Source organism: Gavia stellata, chromosome 6 (assembly GCF_030936135.1).
Source record: "Gavia stellata isolate bGavSte3 chromosome 6, bGavSte3.hap2, whole genome shotgun sequence".
Taxonomy (NCBI): domain Eukaryota; kingdom Metazoa; phylum Chordata; class Aves; order Gaviiformes; family Gaviidae; genus Gavia; species Gavia stellata.
Genome location: NC_082599.1, coordinates 30583984 through 30603372, shown reverse-complemented (window position 1 = coordinate 30603372; position 19389 = coordinate 30583984). Strand labels below are relative to the sequence as shown.

The 19389-nt window shown below is 39.1% G+C and overlaps 1 protein-coding gene across 1 annotated transcript in view; it reads left to right on the top strand.

Moving 5' to 3' along the window:
• THSD7A (thrombospondin type 1 domain containing 7A) overlaps positions 1-17341 on the top strand; it is a 217854-nt gene extending 200513 nt beyond the window's left edge. Inside the window, exons 22-29 of the mRNA XM_059818868.1 lie at positions 2335-2480; positions 3021-3195; positions 5202-5375; positions 9214-9309; positions 11567-11649; positions 11968-12178; positions 15611-15698; positions 17257-17341. Of these exons, the coding sequence (XP_059674851.1) occupies positions 2335-2480; positions 3021-3195; positions 5202-5375; positions 9214-9309; positions 11567-11649; positions 11968-12178; positions 15611-15698; positions 17257-17341 (1058 nt within the window). The remainder of the gene's footprint in view (positions 1-2334; positions 2481-3020; positions 3196-5201; positions 5376-9213; positions 9310-11566; positions 11650-11967; positions 12179-15610; positions 15699-17256) is intronic.
• The last annotated feature ends 2048 nt before the right edge of the window (positions 17342-19389 follow it).

Below are 19389 nucleotides of genomic sequence, written 5' to 3'. Positions count from 1 at the left end.
CTCAGCGTACTTATCTCCTCCTGGAGCTCTGCCACTAAGCGGAGGAGCTCCTCTACCTGGGTGCACCTCCCGCAGGTGTGCTCCATGCTGCCTTCCGATACTGGCGTCAGAGCAGGGCACAGCCTGCAGCCTGGCACCTGGGTGGCAGCGTGTACCCACCGGACCTCTGTCTGGGAGGCTGCGTCAGTCCTAGTGGGTGTAGAGCTTAGAGGGGCCATGGCTTTCTGCCGGGTGGATACCATTGCTCCTTTGTTGAGCTGGCAGAGCTTTCTGTGCCCTCCCTGCGTGCCCTTCCACGCAAACTGCTGCACCACGCCCTGGGTGCTACTGCTCCCTAGGGCCGTTTAAATCTCCTGCGTTTGCTCCTGGCAACAGCCAAGCCAAGTCAGCCTCGCTCACGAGAGCTTCTGGCTCCTGGTGGGTCTCTCTGCTCTTCCTCAGGTTTCCCTGCTTCCGGAAACCCCCTTGCCTGCCTCAATCCAGCACCCAGCCACAGAACTTACCGTTGCCGCCTCTGCGTTCCTCGCTGACTGAGTCATCCTTCTCTCAAAGCATAACTTCTACATTCAAATAATCTACACTTCTATAATCACAATAATCCTTATAGAGTGAGAACTGAACTAACAGCTCTATTGAAGGCTTAAATATGTTGCCAGATTTCCTTTACAATCTTCTGTTTATGTACAAGACCTGAACAATTGAGTGGGTATTTTTCTGAATGAGAATTATTGTTGCTATGCTTTTTCAAAATGTGAAGGTGGGTCACTAACTGAAATCCCTATGCTTTCCAAGTATAGAATTTATTTGTAGAAGTGAGAAAATTTATTTTAAATAGTAACGTAGAACAGCTTTCAAATTTTTCAGTGTTTTTAACAGATGATGGCAACCTCAATGTAAGCCTTGAAGCTGTGATTTTCTATTAGGTAGGAAGTTGGAAGTAACAGCTGTTTTTCAATAAGTAATAACCATCTAATAAACCAGGTGACCAAAAGGTGAACTGCTGTTGTGCACCCATGCAAATACCTTTGAAGTTGAGGAAGAATTCTGTATGTACGAATTCTGCTCGTTGCTGTTCTTCGGGTTTTTTTCTCCAGTACTTTTCAAGAAAATATTTTTTCTCCTGTGACATCTCAGTTGGGGCAGCTGTGAATGGAGGCTCCACTTGGCAAACATCTTTCTAGCTAGCTGCAAGTGAACACAATGTCTGGGAGATTGATATAGTTCTGCTGCTGCATCGTGGCTTGTGTAGCTTGCTCTCAGCAAAAGGTTTGTGTCGTCATCATTAGGGTGTTCAATTCCAAATGCATCAGATTGAAATGTGGAATGTTTTGGCCAGCTAACATCGTGTGTTATGTAGGTAAATCTATGTAATGCCGTAGTTTAATATAAGCCTTAGTATATAAATTTAAATATATACATCTTATTTCAGACTTGGTTCATATATTTATCTATATATAGATTAAAATACCACAGCTGTGTTGGTTTTGTGAAAACCTTTGCAAGGTGCCAACTCTAGAGCAGCCACTTTACCACTACTTCGGGCACAGAAAAAATTTTTTGGTTATATCATGACCCCTCTGTAATGAAGCACAATGGTCTAATGTCCACTGCAAGACGAAAGAAGCAAGAGTTGCTGAAAGGATAAAAATGTCTTCCTCTTTCTGTTTATATAAGTACTTGAAATAGAACCTGTATCTCAATGATGCTGAGTAGCGTACTACTCGTGGTTGAAGAGAAGATTAATGTTGGATAAGCCTATTGTATTTTCATTTTCTTTGGGCCTGAGTGAAGAATCCTCCATCTCCTGCAAAATCTGCATGTCACGTTATCCAGACAGACAGTGAGGGAAAGTTGCAAGCTGTTCCTGGTTGCTGGAATCATTCAATCATGGGGCACATGATTCTGTATTAACTCGGGGAAGAAGAAAACAACTTGGTCTCTTCTAGCAGCAAACTCCAGATGAGGAGCCGGAATCTCCACTGACGTGCCACAAACTTATTGTCATGTTCAGAAAGAGTATTTTTCCTCAGGCTTCTGAACTAGGAAATTACTACTTTTGTTTGCTGTTACAGGAACAATCTGAAATCCTAATCAGACATCCTCCTGCACTTCCTGCAGTACAAACCAATGATAGAATATAAGGTGTCTGACTTGAAAAATATAAATCCATATAACAGACAAGAGCCAACAGATCTGCTTTACAATCCAATTTATAAAATGTGGAAAAAATTACTTTATTCAAACACAATGCTTTTCACCAAAATAAAACATTCTTGAGTAATAAATCAGTCTAACCACTTTGTTGTTAGTTATATCGCTGTTTCTTATTTACAGGAAAAATGATCAGAAGAAGGACCATAAATCAGCCATTTCAGGGTGATGGGAGGCCTTGTCCTTCTCAGATGGAACAATTCAAACCCTGTCCAGTAAAACCTTGTTATCGATGGCAATACGGTCAATGGTCTGCATGCAAAGTAGAGGTAAAAGTCATAAGGGACTTTGAAGTTATGGAGCTTGCATATCTAGGCATATTTGTGATATGCTCAGACACCTCCTTCATAACACTGTAAACAATTTGCTTCCACCTCTCTTATACAAATACTAAAGATTTATTCTTAGAGTTCATATTTGTCAACAGATACAGCAACGTCCTACAGATATTCAAAGTATAAATGTAAACTTTGGTACCTGAGCAGCATCTTTGCTAATAACTGAAATCCTTCTATTGTAAAAGAGTATCTGTGGAAATAGATTGGCATCCTAGAAGAGATGTCCACTTGAGATATTGCCGTAGTTGCAATTCAAAGGCATAATTAGCTCCATACTTTAAGAAACAGTGGTAGTAGCCAGCAGAATTTTTGGTTTGGTTTTTTTTGTTTGTTTCAGAAGTAAAGAACAATGTCTCTTTTTTTTTTTTTTCCCCCACTGGAAGCAAAAAATAATAAGAGAGAGTGACATGTAGCTCAGATCTAGTCTTTTGGCACTTCTGTCCAGCATCCATGTATGTCCTCCTTCCCCAGGATGCTCAATGTGGAGAGGGAACACGAGTGAGGAATATTTCCTGTGTGGTTTTTGATGGATCCTTTGAAGATATTGGCAAAGTAGTAGATGAGGAATTCTGTGGAGAAATAGAGCCTATTATAGATGGTAATAAGAAGATGATACTTGAGGAAACCTGCACTGTCCCTTGTCCAGGTAACAAAGCTATTCAAAATAAATGTTGCATCTCAAGATTGGTTGGGTATCATTACAGTTATCAGTGCCTAGCATTAGCCACAGGCAATTAAACCTTTCTCACATGCTTTACAGATTGGATTCATCCATCAAATGACCAGCAGTTACCTTCTGGTAGTGGATTCAAGACAATAAATCAATTAGAAGAAATACTAGTTTTAGATTTTATAAAAGACGTGTTTCAGTCACGGATTCTACCTAATAAGAACATATTTTTTCACAAAATCTTTTGAAATGAAACCTGTGTTTAACTCTGTAAGAAAGACTGTTGGTTTACAACTAAATATTTGCTTTAAGTGCTTAGAACACCTAACAGCTTTATTAATACTTTTAACAGCGGCTAAGACCTTGATGTCTTTTGCGGGTGCCTAAGGAAGCCAAGCTAGGGAGTCTTATTTTTTTGTTTAAAGTGGCTATTCCAAATGAAACCAATATTTTGATCTCTGAGAAAATGTGAGTGTTTCTAGCTGTTTAACTCGCTGGAAGTGACATGCACTATCATTGTCCTTGTAGACTGAATCCAAAGGAGCTGTTATAAATGATCAGGTCCATGACCCTCATACTGAGAAGAAGTAAGCCTATAACAGCTGTTTAATTTCCAGTAATACCCCTCCAGTTCATTTCAAACACTTATTTGTAGAATTTGAAGTATATTGCTGTTGTTCAGTAGAGTCATTAGTGATGTTTCTTTCCGAAATAGTGATTAACTCCTTCAGTTCTAATGCAGCTAACATTCCATACCAGTACTGTTTCTGTTCTCGCAACTCTCCTCTTTCTCAGAATTTTTTTCCAGTTCATTTCAGATTGGACTGAAGGTAAAGTTGCCTCAATAAATAGAAAATAATCAAAAATGGAGAGGCTTCCATCACTGCTTTGTGCACAGCATTCCAATTGCAATCTTACTGCTCACTCTTAAAATTTTGCTGAACAGGAACCTGTTCTTCAACAATCTCAGACACAGCCAGCAAGAATTACTGCCCTGTGGGGATGTGCTAATGATATGCTCCAACTAATGTTTCCAGAAATCACTACTTGTTTTCCTATTATCTATACATCAGTTCTTCAATTATTCATTTCTTTGCATGCTTTCCTAACATTGGCAAATAAAATTCCTTCATTAATCAGGCATCTGGCCAACACAGTACTGATTATATCTGTCATCAGTGTATTGCAAGGTAGCATGAATTTTTAATAGCTCTTTCACTGAAATAATGAGAACTAAGAGGTTTATTTATGAGTCTGTGCACAGTCTAGTCCCATTTTCTGATGCAGTTTTAACAAAATGGTCTCTTAGTATTGTGCCTCAGATCTTCCTTAAATGTTCTTTAGCCGATCATGCTAATTAGTGTCATTCGTTTAATTTTATTTTTCAGTTTTACACTATAAGATAACATTCTACAGATCTTTATTATCCTAACATGAAATAGCCAGAGCAGGCATTTTAATCAGCTTCCCATTTCTCTTTCTTGCAAAAAATGTTCCAGCAGTTGCTTCTACTGTCTGTTTGGAGAAATTCTGCATGAGGATAAGCAATGATTAATCTTTTTAAAACTAGGCAATGTTTTCTCTTTGCAAGATCAAAGACGAATTGCGAACAAGATGTATAAATTTAGCATAAGGCATACAGTGCACAATACCCTAAAATTTACAAAAGTCCAGACATTGGGTGGAGTGTTACTCAGCAATTCAAAATGAGAGTGGGAATGATACAGGAAACTACCCTGCTTTAGAACAAATAGGCTTTTGTATAAACTTTTTATTACTATTTCCTACTGCACAGATATTCAGAGAGTGTCAAAATATTATCTTCTCTTAAGAATAAGTCACATTTAACAAGAGGAATGAAAGGAACTATAAAGAGAGAAAATTAAGAAATCAGATTTGGACATTTTTTTCTAAGATATATTCAGTGTGAAAAACTCTTTAAATATGACAATCGTTCTTCTTATAAAATTGCTATTTGACAGGGGACTGTTACTTGAGAGAGTGGTCAGAATGGAGCCTTTGTCAGCTAACCTGTGTCAATGGTGAGGATCTTGGCTTTGGAGGGATACAAGTCCGATCTCGGGCAGTCATCATTCAGGAATTAGAGAATCAACATCTCTGTCCAGAACAGGCTTTGGAAACAAGACCATGCAATGGTAAGCACCAAAATACACATAAGGCCACTTCCTGTAAGAAAAAAATACAGAACAATAGTTTTGTTTTCTTTCTGTTCATGGTATCATATTTAGGCAAATACGGATTTGATAGACATAGAAATGCACTTAAATTTTTGTTTTCCAGATACCAACTGTAAGCAGAATAACTTTCAAATGCTAAAGATCATATGTTACCACTTTAAACACAATCTTTGGAGAATTGATGACCCTTTTTTAATAACGAAATTTCTTTTTATGATTTTTTGAAGGGGGATAGGGAGGTAACTGGGCTTGCCAGAGAGGCGCCTGGGTGTAGTAGCTCAGCACTTGTGGGGCAACGTGCTAGCATTTTTGAGAACCGTAAGGCCTACCACCCCTCAAGGGCGAAAATTGCACACACAACTCCCTCCCTGAAATGCTTATACACCAATGCACGCAGCATGGGGAATAAACAGGAAGAAACAGAGAGCTGTGTGCAGTCGCCGGGCCATGATCTCATTGCAATTACTGAGACATGGTGGGATAGCTCACATAACTGGAACGCTGTCATGGATGGCTATGTTTTTTCAGGAAAGACAGGCCAGCAAGGCGAGGTGGTGGAGTTCCTCTTTATGTGAGAGAGCAACTGGAATGTATTGAGGTCTCCCTGGGGGTGGATGAAGAACGAGTTGGGAGCTTGTGGGTAAGGATTAAGGGGCAGGCTAATATGGGAGACACTGTTGTGGGTGTTTATTACAGGCCACCTAATCGGGATGGGCAAGAGTCGCCTCACAATCACAGGCCTTGGTTCTCATGGGGGACTTCAATCGCCCCGATACCTGCTGGGAAGGCTACACAGCCAGGCATGTACTGTCCAGGAGGTTCCTCCAGTGTATTGATGATAACTTTTTGACTCAGGTAGCAGAGGAGCCAACAAGGAGAGGTGTACTACTGGACCTAGTACTGACAAGCAAAGAGGGACTGGTGGAGGCCATTAAGGTTGGGGGCAGCCTCAGCTGTAGCGATCATGAGAAGATAGAGTTTAGGATCATGTGCAGTATGCACAAAACAACAAGTAGGATTGCAACCTTGGACCTCAGGAGGGATAACTTTGATCTCCTCAAGGAACTGCTTGGAGAAATCCCATGGGTTAGGGCTCTAGAGGGTAGGGGGGCTCAAGAGAGCTGGGTGATAGTCAAGTCCCACTTCCTCCAAGCTCAGGATCGGTGCATCCCTAAGAGCAAGAAATGAGGCAAGGGAAGCAGGAGACCTGCATGGTTGAGCAAGGAGCTTCTGAAAAAGCTCAAGTGGAAGAAGGAAGTTTACAGTATGTGGAAGAAGGGACTGACCACTTGGGAAGATTACAAGAATGTTATCAGAGTATGCAGGGATGAAACAAGGAAAGCCAAGGCCTCCTTGGAATTAAACCTGGCAAGGGATGTCAAGGTCAACAGGAAGGGTCTCTTCAAGTACATCGGAGGCAAAAGGAAAACTAGAGAAAATGTGGGCCTGCTGTTGAAGGAGACAGGTGCCATGGTGACAGATGATGCAGAGAAGGCGGAGTTACTGAATGCCTTCTTTGCTTCAGTCTTTCCTGCTCCGGCCAGCCCTCCGGAGTCCCAGACTTTGGAGGTAACAGAGAAAGTCTGGAGGAAGGAAGACTTTCCCTTGGTTGAGGAGGATCAAGTTAGAGACCAGTTAAGTAAACTGGACATCCACAAGTCCATGGATCCTGATGGGATGCACCCACAAGCATTGAGGGAGCTGGCAGAAGTCATTGCTGGGCTACTCTCCATCATCTCTGAAAGGTCCTGGAGAACAGGCAAAGTGCCTGAGGACTGGAGGAAAGCCAGTGTCGCTCCAGTCTTCAAGAAGGGCAAGAAGGAAGACCCAGGAAACTACAGGCCAGTCAGCCTCACCTCCATCCCTGGAAAGATGATGGAACAGCTCGTTGTGGGTGTCATCTCAAAGCATCTGGAGGAAAAGAAGGTTATCAGAAGTAGTCAACATGGATTCACCAAGGGGAAGTCATGCCTGACCAATCTGATAGCCTTCTACGATGGCATGACTGGATGGAGAGATGAGGGGAGGGCAGTGGATGTTGTCTACCTTGACTTCAGCAAGGCTTTTGACACCGTCTCCCACATCACCCTCATAGGCAAGCTTAGGAAGTGTGGGTTAGATGAACGGACAGTGGGGTAGATTGAAAACTGGCTGAGAGGTAGAGCTCAGAGTGGTGGACACACCGGAAGACTGTGCTGCCATTCAGCATGACCTGGACAGTCTGGAAAGTTGGGCAGAGAGGAACTTTATGAAATTCAACAAAGGCAAGTGTAGGGTACTGCACCTGGGGCAGAATAACCCCATGTATCTGTACAGGTTAGGGGCTGACCTGCTGGAGAGCAGCTCTGTGGAAAGGGACCTGGGAGTCCTGGTGGACAACAGGATGACCATGAACCAGCAATGTGCCCTTGGAGCCAAGAAGGCCAATGGCATCCTGGGGTGCATCAAGAAGAGTGTGGCAAGCAGGTCGAGGGAGGTTATCCTCCCCCTCTACTCTGCCCTGGTGAGGCCACATCTGGAGTACTGTGTCCAGTTCTGGGCTCCCCGGTTCAAGAAGGACGGGGAACTGCTGGAGAGGGTTCAGCAAAGGGCTACAAAGATGATTAGGGGACTGGAACATCTTTCTTATGAGGAAAGGCTGAGGGACTTGGGTCTTTTTAGTCTGGAGAAGAGAAGACTGAGGGGGGATCTTACTAATGCTTGTAAATACTTAAGGGGTGGGTGCCAGGAAGATGGGGCCAGTCTTTTTTCAGTGGTGCCCAGTGACAGGACAAGAGGGAACGGGCACAAACTTGATCATAGGAAGTTCCATCTAAACATGAGGAGGAACTTCTTTCCTTTGAGGGTGGCAGAGCACTGGAACAAGCTGCCCAGAGAGGTTGTGGAGTCTCCTTCTCTGGAGATACTCAAAACTCACCTGGATGCATTCCTGTGCAATCTGCTCCAGGTGAACCTGCTCTGGCAGAGGGGTTGGACTAGATGATCTCCAGAGGTCCCTTCCAACCCTTATCATTCTGTGATTCTGTGCTTCTGTGATATAGGAAAAAATAGTTGCCTTATCTGCTTGATAACCTTAATAAAAAGAAATCTTTAAGTTTTGATACATAACAAAATTTAGATTTCTCTTTACCCTTTGAATTGTTGTTAATCGCATGACAATGACACTAAAAAGTCTTAGTCATGCTTACTGCTGGTACTGGGCAAAGTATCTAAGAAAAGTCATTTCCTGTACAGACATTTCTTGTCCATTCAGAGGCCAGACAGTTCAGGCAAAAAGGAGTTTTATATTTACAAGGGAGCTGAGGACTTCATGATTTACCCCAGGCCATATGAGAGGCGTATAGCAGAGCGGAGATGTGAAGCCAGATGCAGCCCAGGCCACTACACGAAGCATTGGAGCATTGACTGAAGCTCAGCATTACCAGGAAAGGAGTCTGACTCCTGAATGAGTTTTGAGCAACATATGGGCCACAACCATTATGAGGTCATTGGAAACATCTGTTTTGCCCATTAACTGCATTAGGCTTACTCTACAAGCAGTGTGTACAACCATTATAGTTAGTATCTGGGATACATCTGGTCTATTCTGTGTGTATTTTGTAAGTGCAGGAGACCTTGGGGCCTCCATGTGTGCAGTGCACCCTTCTAAGTAGCTGGGTGAAGGAGGAAGGAGCCTATTTAGCCATAGAAGCCATTTAACATAATAAGTACAGTCTACTGATGAGTGTGGCTGCTGCTAGTGGTAGCCTAAAATCTTGTCATCAAATTTCTTGAAAAGTGAATGTTCTCTGTGTAGATGGCCAGTGCTATGAATACAAGTGGATGGCTAGCCCATGGAAGGGATCTTCTCGAACTGTGTGGTGCCAAAGGTCAGATGGTTTAAACGTCACAGGTAACTACTCTTTTTATATACACACAAAAGCCTGGAAAACAGGTGGATAATGTCTTTTCCCAACAAATGGATTTTTTTTTGTTTTTTTAAAGAATCTGCTAAAAACATTTGTTCCTGACATATGAATCAATGTGCTGTTGTCTTGAATCATCATGTTTTTGCATACTAAAGATGTCATTTCCTTTCCAGAATTGTGCAGCATGTAATGCTAAAAGTAAATATAAATATTATCTTCTGTATTGGACCTGGAATGCTTTACATTTGTTTCTTTTTTTACCATAGACATCCTTACACTTCTAAATTTAGAGTTTCAGATTTCAAGCCCTACAACATATAGAACTTTCATGTATTAAAGTTCAATTCAGTGTCTAAACAGAGGCAGAGAGAGATGCAGAGCTTGATAATATCATGCATATATTATATATCCCCTTAAAAATACAAAACATCAAATTTTAATAAATGTGCTAATACAAGTTTATTTCTTTACTTCAGTGACATAAACCTATAGCATGATACTTCAGTGGACAGCTATGGGATGTAGTTACTTTTTGTGCAAACCAAAGCACAAACCATCATGAATTAAGAATGACTGAGGTTTCTGAATTCAACAAAATTTTCATATTTATCTATTTATATGAATTTGTTTTTCAGAATTAGGGATTCATTTAAGCTAAGAGTTATGCCTTTGTTGTTTAAATAATTTTTATATCAGCCCAGGTGATAGTAAAAGCATCCCAGAGATTGTAAGCACATCCTCAATGCCAGCTGCTGTCAAGTCAGTCACAGGGGAGGAGCTCTGATTCATGGAACATTTTTTTGAAAGTGGTTTGTATAAACTGCAGTATTTAAGAGCTCAAACTCATAGATGCACCTACACGATTGATTTAAATGGACATTACCTATTTTGATCTAGAATCAACCCATATCTCTGATTACTGTGTTTCTTTGCTGCTTTATTACTGCACATTTGGCTCTAACATAGTGTATTTTAATTCAGACATTATCAAATTTTTATTATGAGTCCTGTTTGTATTTTAAGGCCTTTATTTATTTACTTACTTGCATAATATTATTGTGCTGAATAGTTCTTTTTTACTTGAAGGTGTTGTTTCCCATGGGCGATGAGGCAAGTCTTTCCTTCTGCAGCTTCCTTGGATGACTGATATTTTATTACATAGATTCCCACAGGCATGTGATTTGTATGCTAGGATGTACGATTTTCCTTTCTGGGGGTGGGGAAAACTTATGGCAACCAGCAGGGTTTTCTTTGTTTTTCATCGGCCATCCCGTTAACACTTGGATCTATGTAACCACATCTAACTGCATCCGCTATGGTCGTGACCAACCTCAGCTATCAGGATTTCATCATCATATCACACCAGTATAAAAATGTTATTAATTTGGAAGATGCAAGAGTCCTATAGCAATATAAATTTTAAACTACATGATGCATATCCCTCTTCTGTAAGCCAGAAGGAAACCTGGGTAAATTCAAACTGATTCTAAATGTATTTTAAAGTCATTCTGGCTGAAATGATAGTGAAAGCCTGATTGTGTGTATTGGTCCATAACAATAACTGCACTATAAATAAAGCTGCGGAATGAGAACCAGGACTGTATAAAAAGGAAGAAGACTGAAACCCACTATATTGTTAGTATCATAGCATTCATTACATGCTTTACTGGTAATACTTATTTCCTTCTGAAAAATCTGTCTTAGACTAGTATGAAGTGTGGCTTCATAAGAGGCAAAGCTATAGCGTGTGTAAAAGTGACTACTGAGGAGCAGCAGAAAACAGGTATCCATTCATAAACTGGATGAGCAGTTTGTTTTCAGTTTAACAGGCAAAGATATAAATCAAAAGTATGCTTTTATTTTCTTTGTGGCCACAGTTTTAATATGTAAGTCATATGGAGGGTCCTAGAGAACCAAAATCTGTTCCCTCAAGCACAACGAAACATTTAAACTGTTTTTTGAGCTATCCACCAAAGGAACAAAGGGAAAAACAAAAGGTTCTTTTGCCAATATTAGTTCTCAAAAATGCACATGAATGCAAATACACGTGCTGTATCCTTACTCTACCTGTAAGAAAATACTTGATACCAATTAATCTTCACCTTGGAATAAGAGAAGGACTCTTAAATTCAAATTAGCAATAAAATCGTAATCCATGACATACTGTAGCAAGTAATGACATCAGTAATTTCATCAGTGGTGAGGTATTACCATGTCAAAATATGATTTTCTGTCCTACAGGGGGCTGTTTAGTGATGCGCCAACCAGATGCTGACAGGTCATGTAACCCACCGTGCAGTCAACCCCACGCTTACTGCAGTGAGGTATGTGCTACTGCATTGGAGCATAAAACACCCCTGTGAGGGCTTCCCACACATCTCTCTGCATTACAAAAATTATGCCAACAAAAAATGTTTTCAGAGATTTTGCTAATCATTAATTAGTTAAAATCAACCTCAGACCATTTTCTACCTTTCAATTAAATGTTGAATAATCTCTGTTGATTTGGTACGAACCTGCATAAAAATAGTTAGCGCTCATCAAAATATTCTTCTCTTCCAGTCGTCCATGTTGTTATGCTTTATAGTTCACAGAAAACTGTGTTTTTCTGCTACACAGTGTAAAACACTTGTTCCCTACAGACTAGAACATGCAGTTGTGAAGACGGATACACTGAAGTTTTGTCCTCCGATGGCACGCTCGAACAGTGCACTCTCATCCCAGTGGTGGTGATCCCCACCATGGAGGACAAAAAGGGAGATGTGAAAACCAGTCGAGCTGTGAACCCTACCCAGCCCTCCAGTAACCAGTCAGGACGAGGAAGGACCTGGTTTCTACAGCCTTTTGGGCCAGGTGAAGTCATGCAATGAGCAGTTCTTAATGCTAAGTACTGCTGCAGGGTCTGGCATTTACATTTTTGTGATGCCAGGGAAGAAAAGAAAAGCCCTTAAGTGTTCATTTAAGAAGACAGGCATCTACCCTGACTGAAAACAAAGGAAGAGACATAAGCAAAACCCTAGCCTTCTCAGCTACTCCATCAATATATTTAATGAAATCTTGTATTGAAGAAGATTTCCTTTTAATCCCTTCTACCTGTTAAAATTCACAGAAGCTATTTGAAACATGACTTTAGAAAGGAATTGGCTACAAAGGTGCAAGCCAGGATATTAGATTATGCTGTCTCAACTAATAATGCTGTTGACAGAGGAGTGAAAAGGTAGCACTGAAGACTGCAAAGGGTAAGGGCTGCTTAAAATTTGCAGCCGTAGTGTAAATTGTAGGAAAATAATCAGTATAGATATACTAATGCTTCTCTGTCATATCCATATTTAAACTAATTCATCTTAGACAAGAGCTAATCATGTTATTGATATTTAGCATAGACATGCTTTAAGTCTCTACAGGCGATATTTGCTTTTATGATGGACCATGTTCTTTAGAGCTGAGCAAGGACTTATGTGCAAGAGTGGCAAAAAATATATTATAAGACAGTTATCTCATCAAAAATACTTTATAAAGTCCATCATGTAATCAGATTTCAGTAAATATTTCCTGGTACTATTAAGCATTGAGATAAATAAAACCTTAATTAACAAAATACTTTCACATAAAGAGAGATGATGCTTGTCCAAAATGTTAGTTATATGAAAAGAGCAATTGGTTATCTTCTTAAGTGTCCACATAGAGCTAAATATTCTAACACACTTGTGCCTTAGGGTGTTCATTTCTTTCTAAAGCTTTTATGAATGTTTTTAATCTGAGAATTGAAAAAAGTATCTTTACCTGCATAATCCGTAAAATGCTGCAAATTGAGAACTACAGCAATACTTCTAATAAGTAGATTAAATCATGTTCAGGTTAGAAATACCTATGTTAGATCCCATTAGTCCTACTTTTATTTACTGTTATTTGTACTGTGATACTATATTTGATACCTGCAATAAAATGGTCTTTACTCCAATTAGTTAATACTATAATCCACAATAAAAAAAGAAAATTAAGCTTTTCTGGTCCTCCTTTAAAAAATAGCATCTTACCAAATATGTTATCTTTTACTCATTCTAGCTACCTCCACCTGAAAATGCCAGAGGGTGGGTTGTAGCAGCCAGAGTGCCGACAATAAGCAAATGTCAGTCGCCTTCAACTATTTAGGAACTTGAATGCTCATGTGAGCTCACACACGGTTTTGGAGCAAGGAACAGTTGAGAGATTTCCTGAAAACTCACCAGTTTTCCAGTAATTCAAGTTAGGAAGGAAACATAGCTCAGCCCAGATAAAAACAATGGTATTCAATAGAACTCATACTTTATCCAGTGAAGGTATGAGCAAATGTGGAAGAAAGTGAACATTTTGCACTTCAATAAGGTTTATGCTTGATTGTTTTAATTCTAGGATTGGGTATCTATTGGAAAGGTTTTGATTTACTCTAGCATGATTATTTCTTTCCTCACAGTTTCTAAGTCTAGATTTAAAATAATTCTTTCACTCTCTTCAACAAATTATATTGCAGTTGCAGAAAGGAGGTTATTAAAACTATCCTCTTCAGGTGTCTGTGCTGATGTATTACCCCGAACAGATGAGTCTGAGATGCCAATTCGCTTCTATACTTAGAAATAATCTGTCCAGGGGGAATTCAGAAAGCCTGAGTTAGATGCCTGTAGTTGCATAATAGGAATGACCTCATTAACAGAGTTCCCTGCTTTGACAAAAACAAATAAATCCATACACAAGGTAATGCCAGTTTTTTTTTTCAAGAATATAATACTATTTTAAAACAAGCAAACCCAAACCAACCTGAAACCACTTACATTTACCAATGGAAATAAGCCAAGGAGAGAAGAAACGTAACCTATTTAGCAGTACTGAAGTCTGAATTCCTCTCATTTGTATTATCATATCGTTGGATATGTCAGGTCAAATCTACTGTTCAATTCATCTTTAATGGATCAGTTATTTCAGTTATATCAGTTATTATCAGTTATAATGTTTCATTAGGTTGATTAATGTAATGAAGCTAGAGTGGTTTTATTTTGATTAGTCTTGAACAAGTTGTCCACATGACTGCAAGACTTTGCATTGCTAGAGACTAGAAGGCCTGAACTTAATTGCACAGCAATAGAGAACGCTACTGTGAATCTGAGCAAAGTCAGTCTGACTAATTTTTGATATTATTACGTTGTAGAAACATCAGCTGCATTGATAATGCCTTTTTGTTCTACAGAGGTATCAGGAAGCAATAAGTATTTGGTCAGAAAAATTTTAGCTGTGTTTGCTTACACTGAAAACATAGACGACTTCATGAAATAAATTTTTGCCACTTGTAAATGAAATCATCCAGGGTTTTTATGGAATTTTCATTGTCAAGGAGATGCAACAAGGCTAGCTAACCTCCTGTAAAAGAACGTTTTCAAAAAGCCATTTAGAAATTTGCAAAGTGAGTCAGATAAAAGCAGTGAGTCAAACAGCATGCACTGACCTTGGGTTGTGACATGCTCATTTGGGGTTCAGAGCAAAATCCCACAGACAGACAAAGTCACACCGTTTTTCCTGGGAGAAGTGGGTGCATCTAGGATCAAGGCAAGAAGGAGAGTGGGGTGTGTACCTCAGCCTGCAGGGACATCACATCCAAAATACAAACTGCACAGGCTGCACATAAATACAGGCCTTATTAACAACAGACAGCTATTCTATTTATGAGCATGGGTTGTCTTTTTTGGTGTATTTTTGATTGTTCTGTGAGGGGAAGTCATTTTATAACAACAAAACTTGTGTTTGGTAGGGGAAAAAAATATTACTTTATGCAGTAGTGAAAGTTGTGTTTGTGCAGTTAAGGTATGGATGAGGTAAAACATGCTAAAGGTATTTAAAAACATAAAATTAAATAGCAACAAGAATGAAAATAACAGGGAGATCGATTCACTGGAGCTAGAATAAAAAGTGATACTAACAGCATAAATCAGTCCCGGGCTGATAAGCTGCCCTGTGATCACGCTGAAGAATTGCCCACTACCAGTGGGCCCAGAGGCTGGTTTTCTGGGGGTCTCACTTGCTGCCTCTGCCCCACATCTCGGCTCCATTCGTATTATCCAGACTTTGACTGAAAAGCAGAATATGAGTGCACAGAGAAGTTATTGCTCAGTTGTTTAATAGTATTTACTCTTATTAAGCTGTAATTGCTAGTGAAGGCATTTATTTTGGATTATAAAAGTATTTCTATATTATAGCAGAACTAATAATTCAACAAGACTAACTCTAACAATACTGACTAACATTCATTCCTTTTAGATGGGAGGCTGAAGACCTGGGTTTATGGTGTAGCTGCTGGTGCATTTGTTTTACTCATCTTTATTGTTTCTATGATCTATCTAGCCTGGTGAGTTCTTTAATTAATTACAAACAAGCAGTCGCACACAGACTGTCATGCAAGTGTTTACATTTGCCACTGTAGAAACTGCAGGCACTTCTGTGAACTGCAGTGTTTAACTTTCCATGTCCTTTTGTCCAAGCTCAGGTTAGTGGACTCTGGTTGTAGTCTAGATGACAGATAAATAAATGCTCTCCTGAGGTTAGAAGAACTTACAAATATGGGGTAACTTAGTGTATAGTTTATTTTGCTCAGTTGATCTCTGTTAACAATGTACTGTGTCCATGATAATTTCATTGTATCTGTATTATAAAATGCATAAAGAAACAGCAAGAAGGAATTTTAGTAATCAGGCAAGTCAGATTTGATATTTGGCAGGATACAGAGATACACAACCAAAAAAAGTCTGAAAACTTTCTCATGTGTTTTTCATATATGAAATAATATTTTGTTGAAAAATCTTAGTGCATGTGAAAGCAAAGATTTTTTGCAAGAACAAGTCACCTTTTAGAATGCTCCCCCTGAAGTTTTATAGTTCCTGCTTGGAATTTCTGATCCGAATGACTGTGCAGGTGGAAGGTGAGGGAAGTGTGGTTGTACACATCAGGCTGTACTGCATTAGTAGGCATTTGGGGGGCTTCTGGATTTCTTTAGTTTAGTAAACCTTTCCCAAAATTTCACTTCTGTCTAAGTAAGGAAAAACATCTTTTATTTTTTGAGGAAAAGAAAATCCATTAGCATACAACGCTACTGCAGATTCTTTGGACTGGAATCTGTGTCCACTGAAAGCCACTGTAACAATTGGTTTGTTAATAAAGATTTAGATTTGGGCAGCCTAAGTGACATAGCTGAGATAAGATTTTGGACAAGACTGAGGATGCACAGGCCTGATTTAAAGTAATGCTTATATTACCCTCTAAAAGAAGACAAGTACTAAAAAATGCATAAACATGCATTTTCCTTTGGCTTGGTAATTTTTTAAAACTATATCAAATGGGTTGGAAATACTGCTAGATTAAAATCTAATTCAAGGCTAGACAGGGAATGGTTATGGCTAACAACCATATCCCTGCTATTTATGACTGTTTTGATTATAATATCTAGAATTAACTGTAGTCATTCCAGCAAGTATAATGAGATAAAACTAATCAAAAGATGGAACTTCCCTGTGGAAACCCGTGATGTGTCAAGAGAGGTTAAGATTTAAGTCCTATAATTTCAAAGAACCTGATTGCGGCTTTGATACTTGATAAAATATTGCACTGCAGACTCTGGGTTCTTCTGAAAACTGATTGATCTTGCAGGATTACCTGCCAAGGATTTCATCAAGTCACATCAGCGCCGTAACAGCCTGTTTCTGAACAACTGAGCTTTGAATTGGATGTTGCTTTGGGTTGATAAAGAGATAATTACTGATCCAAGTGAAGGTTTTAGTCTTACAGCTTTTACAATGAACAACTAAATGCATTATCTTAAAACAACACACTCATCTTTCATCTAAGACTGAAATCCATCTTTGTATGTTATCAGTTTCTTGATCTATTTACAAATTATCTTATTGTTTCAGCAAAAAGCCAAAGAAGCCCCAGAGAAGGCAGAACAACCGACTGAAACCTTTAACCTTGGCTTATGATGGAGATGCAGATATGTAAAATATAACTTCTCATGGTGACAAATGGAGTCTAAATTAATGGATTGAAATCAGAAGGTATCCAAAGCCACAGGGATTTTCTATGGATTGGATTAAATGTTTTGACTTTTTCTTTTTTGTAACTGCACCATAGATAAAGAAGGATGGATTTCATGGTATGAAATGCCATGATAATGCCTATGGATATTCAAGGTATTATTATTGCTTTACTTTAGACCATCAGCACTGAGAAATCTGGCAGAATCACGTTAATAGACACTGCAGTTGGAGATTTGTGGTCTTCCTCACTTAGGAACTATTAGCACCACTTCTGTCTCCAGAATACTGTAGCTGACATAGTATTAACAGTTGGAAGGCCCTACATCATTAACCAAGTATAATCAGTACGCATGAAGAGTTTGTACCAAGCTGCCTATGACTCTTTATATTCAAGCATAACATATATACTCAGTTGAACCATATGTATTACTCTATCAGATTATATACTTGTTAAAGAGCATTTTAATGCTTAAATATTAACTTTTAACTGGGATTAACCCACTGAGCAAGTTCAACAGTTTGCCACTTGGTGATAACTTGTGTTAACCTGCATTTCAGAGGGCAATGACTCACTTGCAAAATTCTGTCCTGTTATCACTCCAAAGTATAACGGCCTCGTATGTACATCCAGAAAGGAGGCATTCTCAGATTCAGTGTTTTCTAGCGGTTGCTGTCGGAAAAAGAATATCCATTGTAAATGTTACAATACGTTTCTACTTTCTCTAACTCAAACTGTTGCCTGCATCTTTTTTGCTACATGTAAGGCAAATTTTTGCACTATATTAGTGCAGCATGATATGCACTTAACTAGTATTGCCATAGAACTGCCTCTTTTCAGAAAGGATGATGATGTATCTTGTGCAAGGAGTGTCAAGTAAACAGGTCTTGAATCCTGAAGAGAGTAGCGTTCAGTTTGGACTGCAACTGGATGGAATCGGCTAATGATGTGTACTGTACACACCGTTCCTCATCACAGCAGCCATTTGTAGTCTATATCATGGCAGTAATACAAGTGTCTAGTTTCTTGCCCCATCTACCTATACTGGTATAGATCGTCCTGCTGGTTTCTAATTGTACTTTGAAGGCTGTTTATGACTAGATTTTTTATATTTGTTAACTTTGTTAGAAAAAAAGAAAAGAAAAAGAAAAGTGGTTGCCCTGTAATCCTGAGTGACATACTTAGTGTCTAAAAAGGTATTCTGATTGTTTGTTCAACTAAAATAAAATGGTTTTGCTTTTTTTTCCTTCCGCTACTGAGAACGTTTTCACTGTTGTTGACAGTACAATACTCAGAGCCCTTTTGTCTTTCTAATTAGGGTAATTGGATAGACTCTTTTAATTATTCAGTTAAACTCTTGAGTGTACTGGCAAGTGAACAATAAGATCAATAGTTCTGCCATTTTAATAGTCATGACTTTTTTAAAAACTCTGGCAATATAAAAACTCACTGTTAACCTCTTCGTGCTTATGGCTTTTCAGTGTTGTGCTTATGGCTTTTCAGTGTTATGCTTCTGACACGAAGCTCATTGACTTGCCACTGTATCTACATGCCTGTTACAGATGTGATTCATGACCTGAGAAGGGTTATTCTCATCAAATGGCTTCTATGTGTAGCCTGAACATATAAGTGACTGTGCCACTACTAAGCAATACAAAACTTTATCAGGCAACCTTTCAAAAATAATTGTTATATAAAGTTCAATATTAGGTTCTCAGGTCTTTTTTATAACCTAAACCATTTCTGCCTACTCATCACACTATTTACTGAAGAAGCACCAGTTTTTGCACACTGAATAAAACTGTAGCTTTGCAAACTTTGGCCCAGATCCACTGAAATCAATGACAAGACTCTCATGGACATCAATGGGTAACATCAGTCCTTAAAAATACCTACCTTTGTTCCATGTGGAATAATTCTTGGAAATAATGGGCATTTTGTGAATGTTCAAGAGAGATTATGGTCTTACTTTAACTTAGCTAACTTATCTTACCAGTGTGGTGTTACTGTGG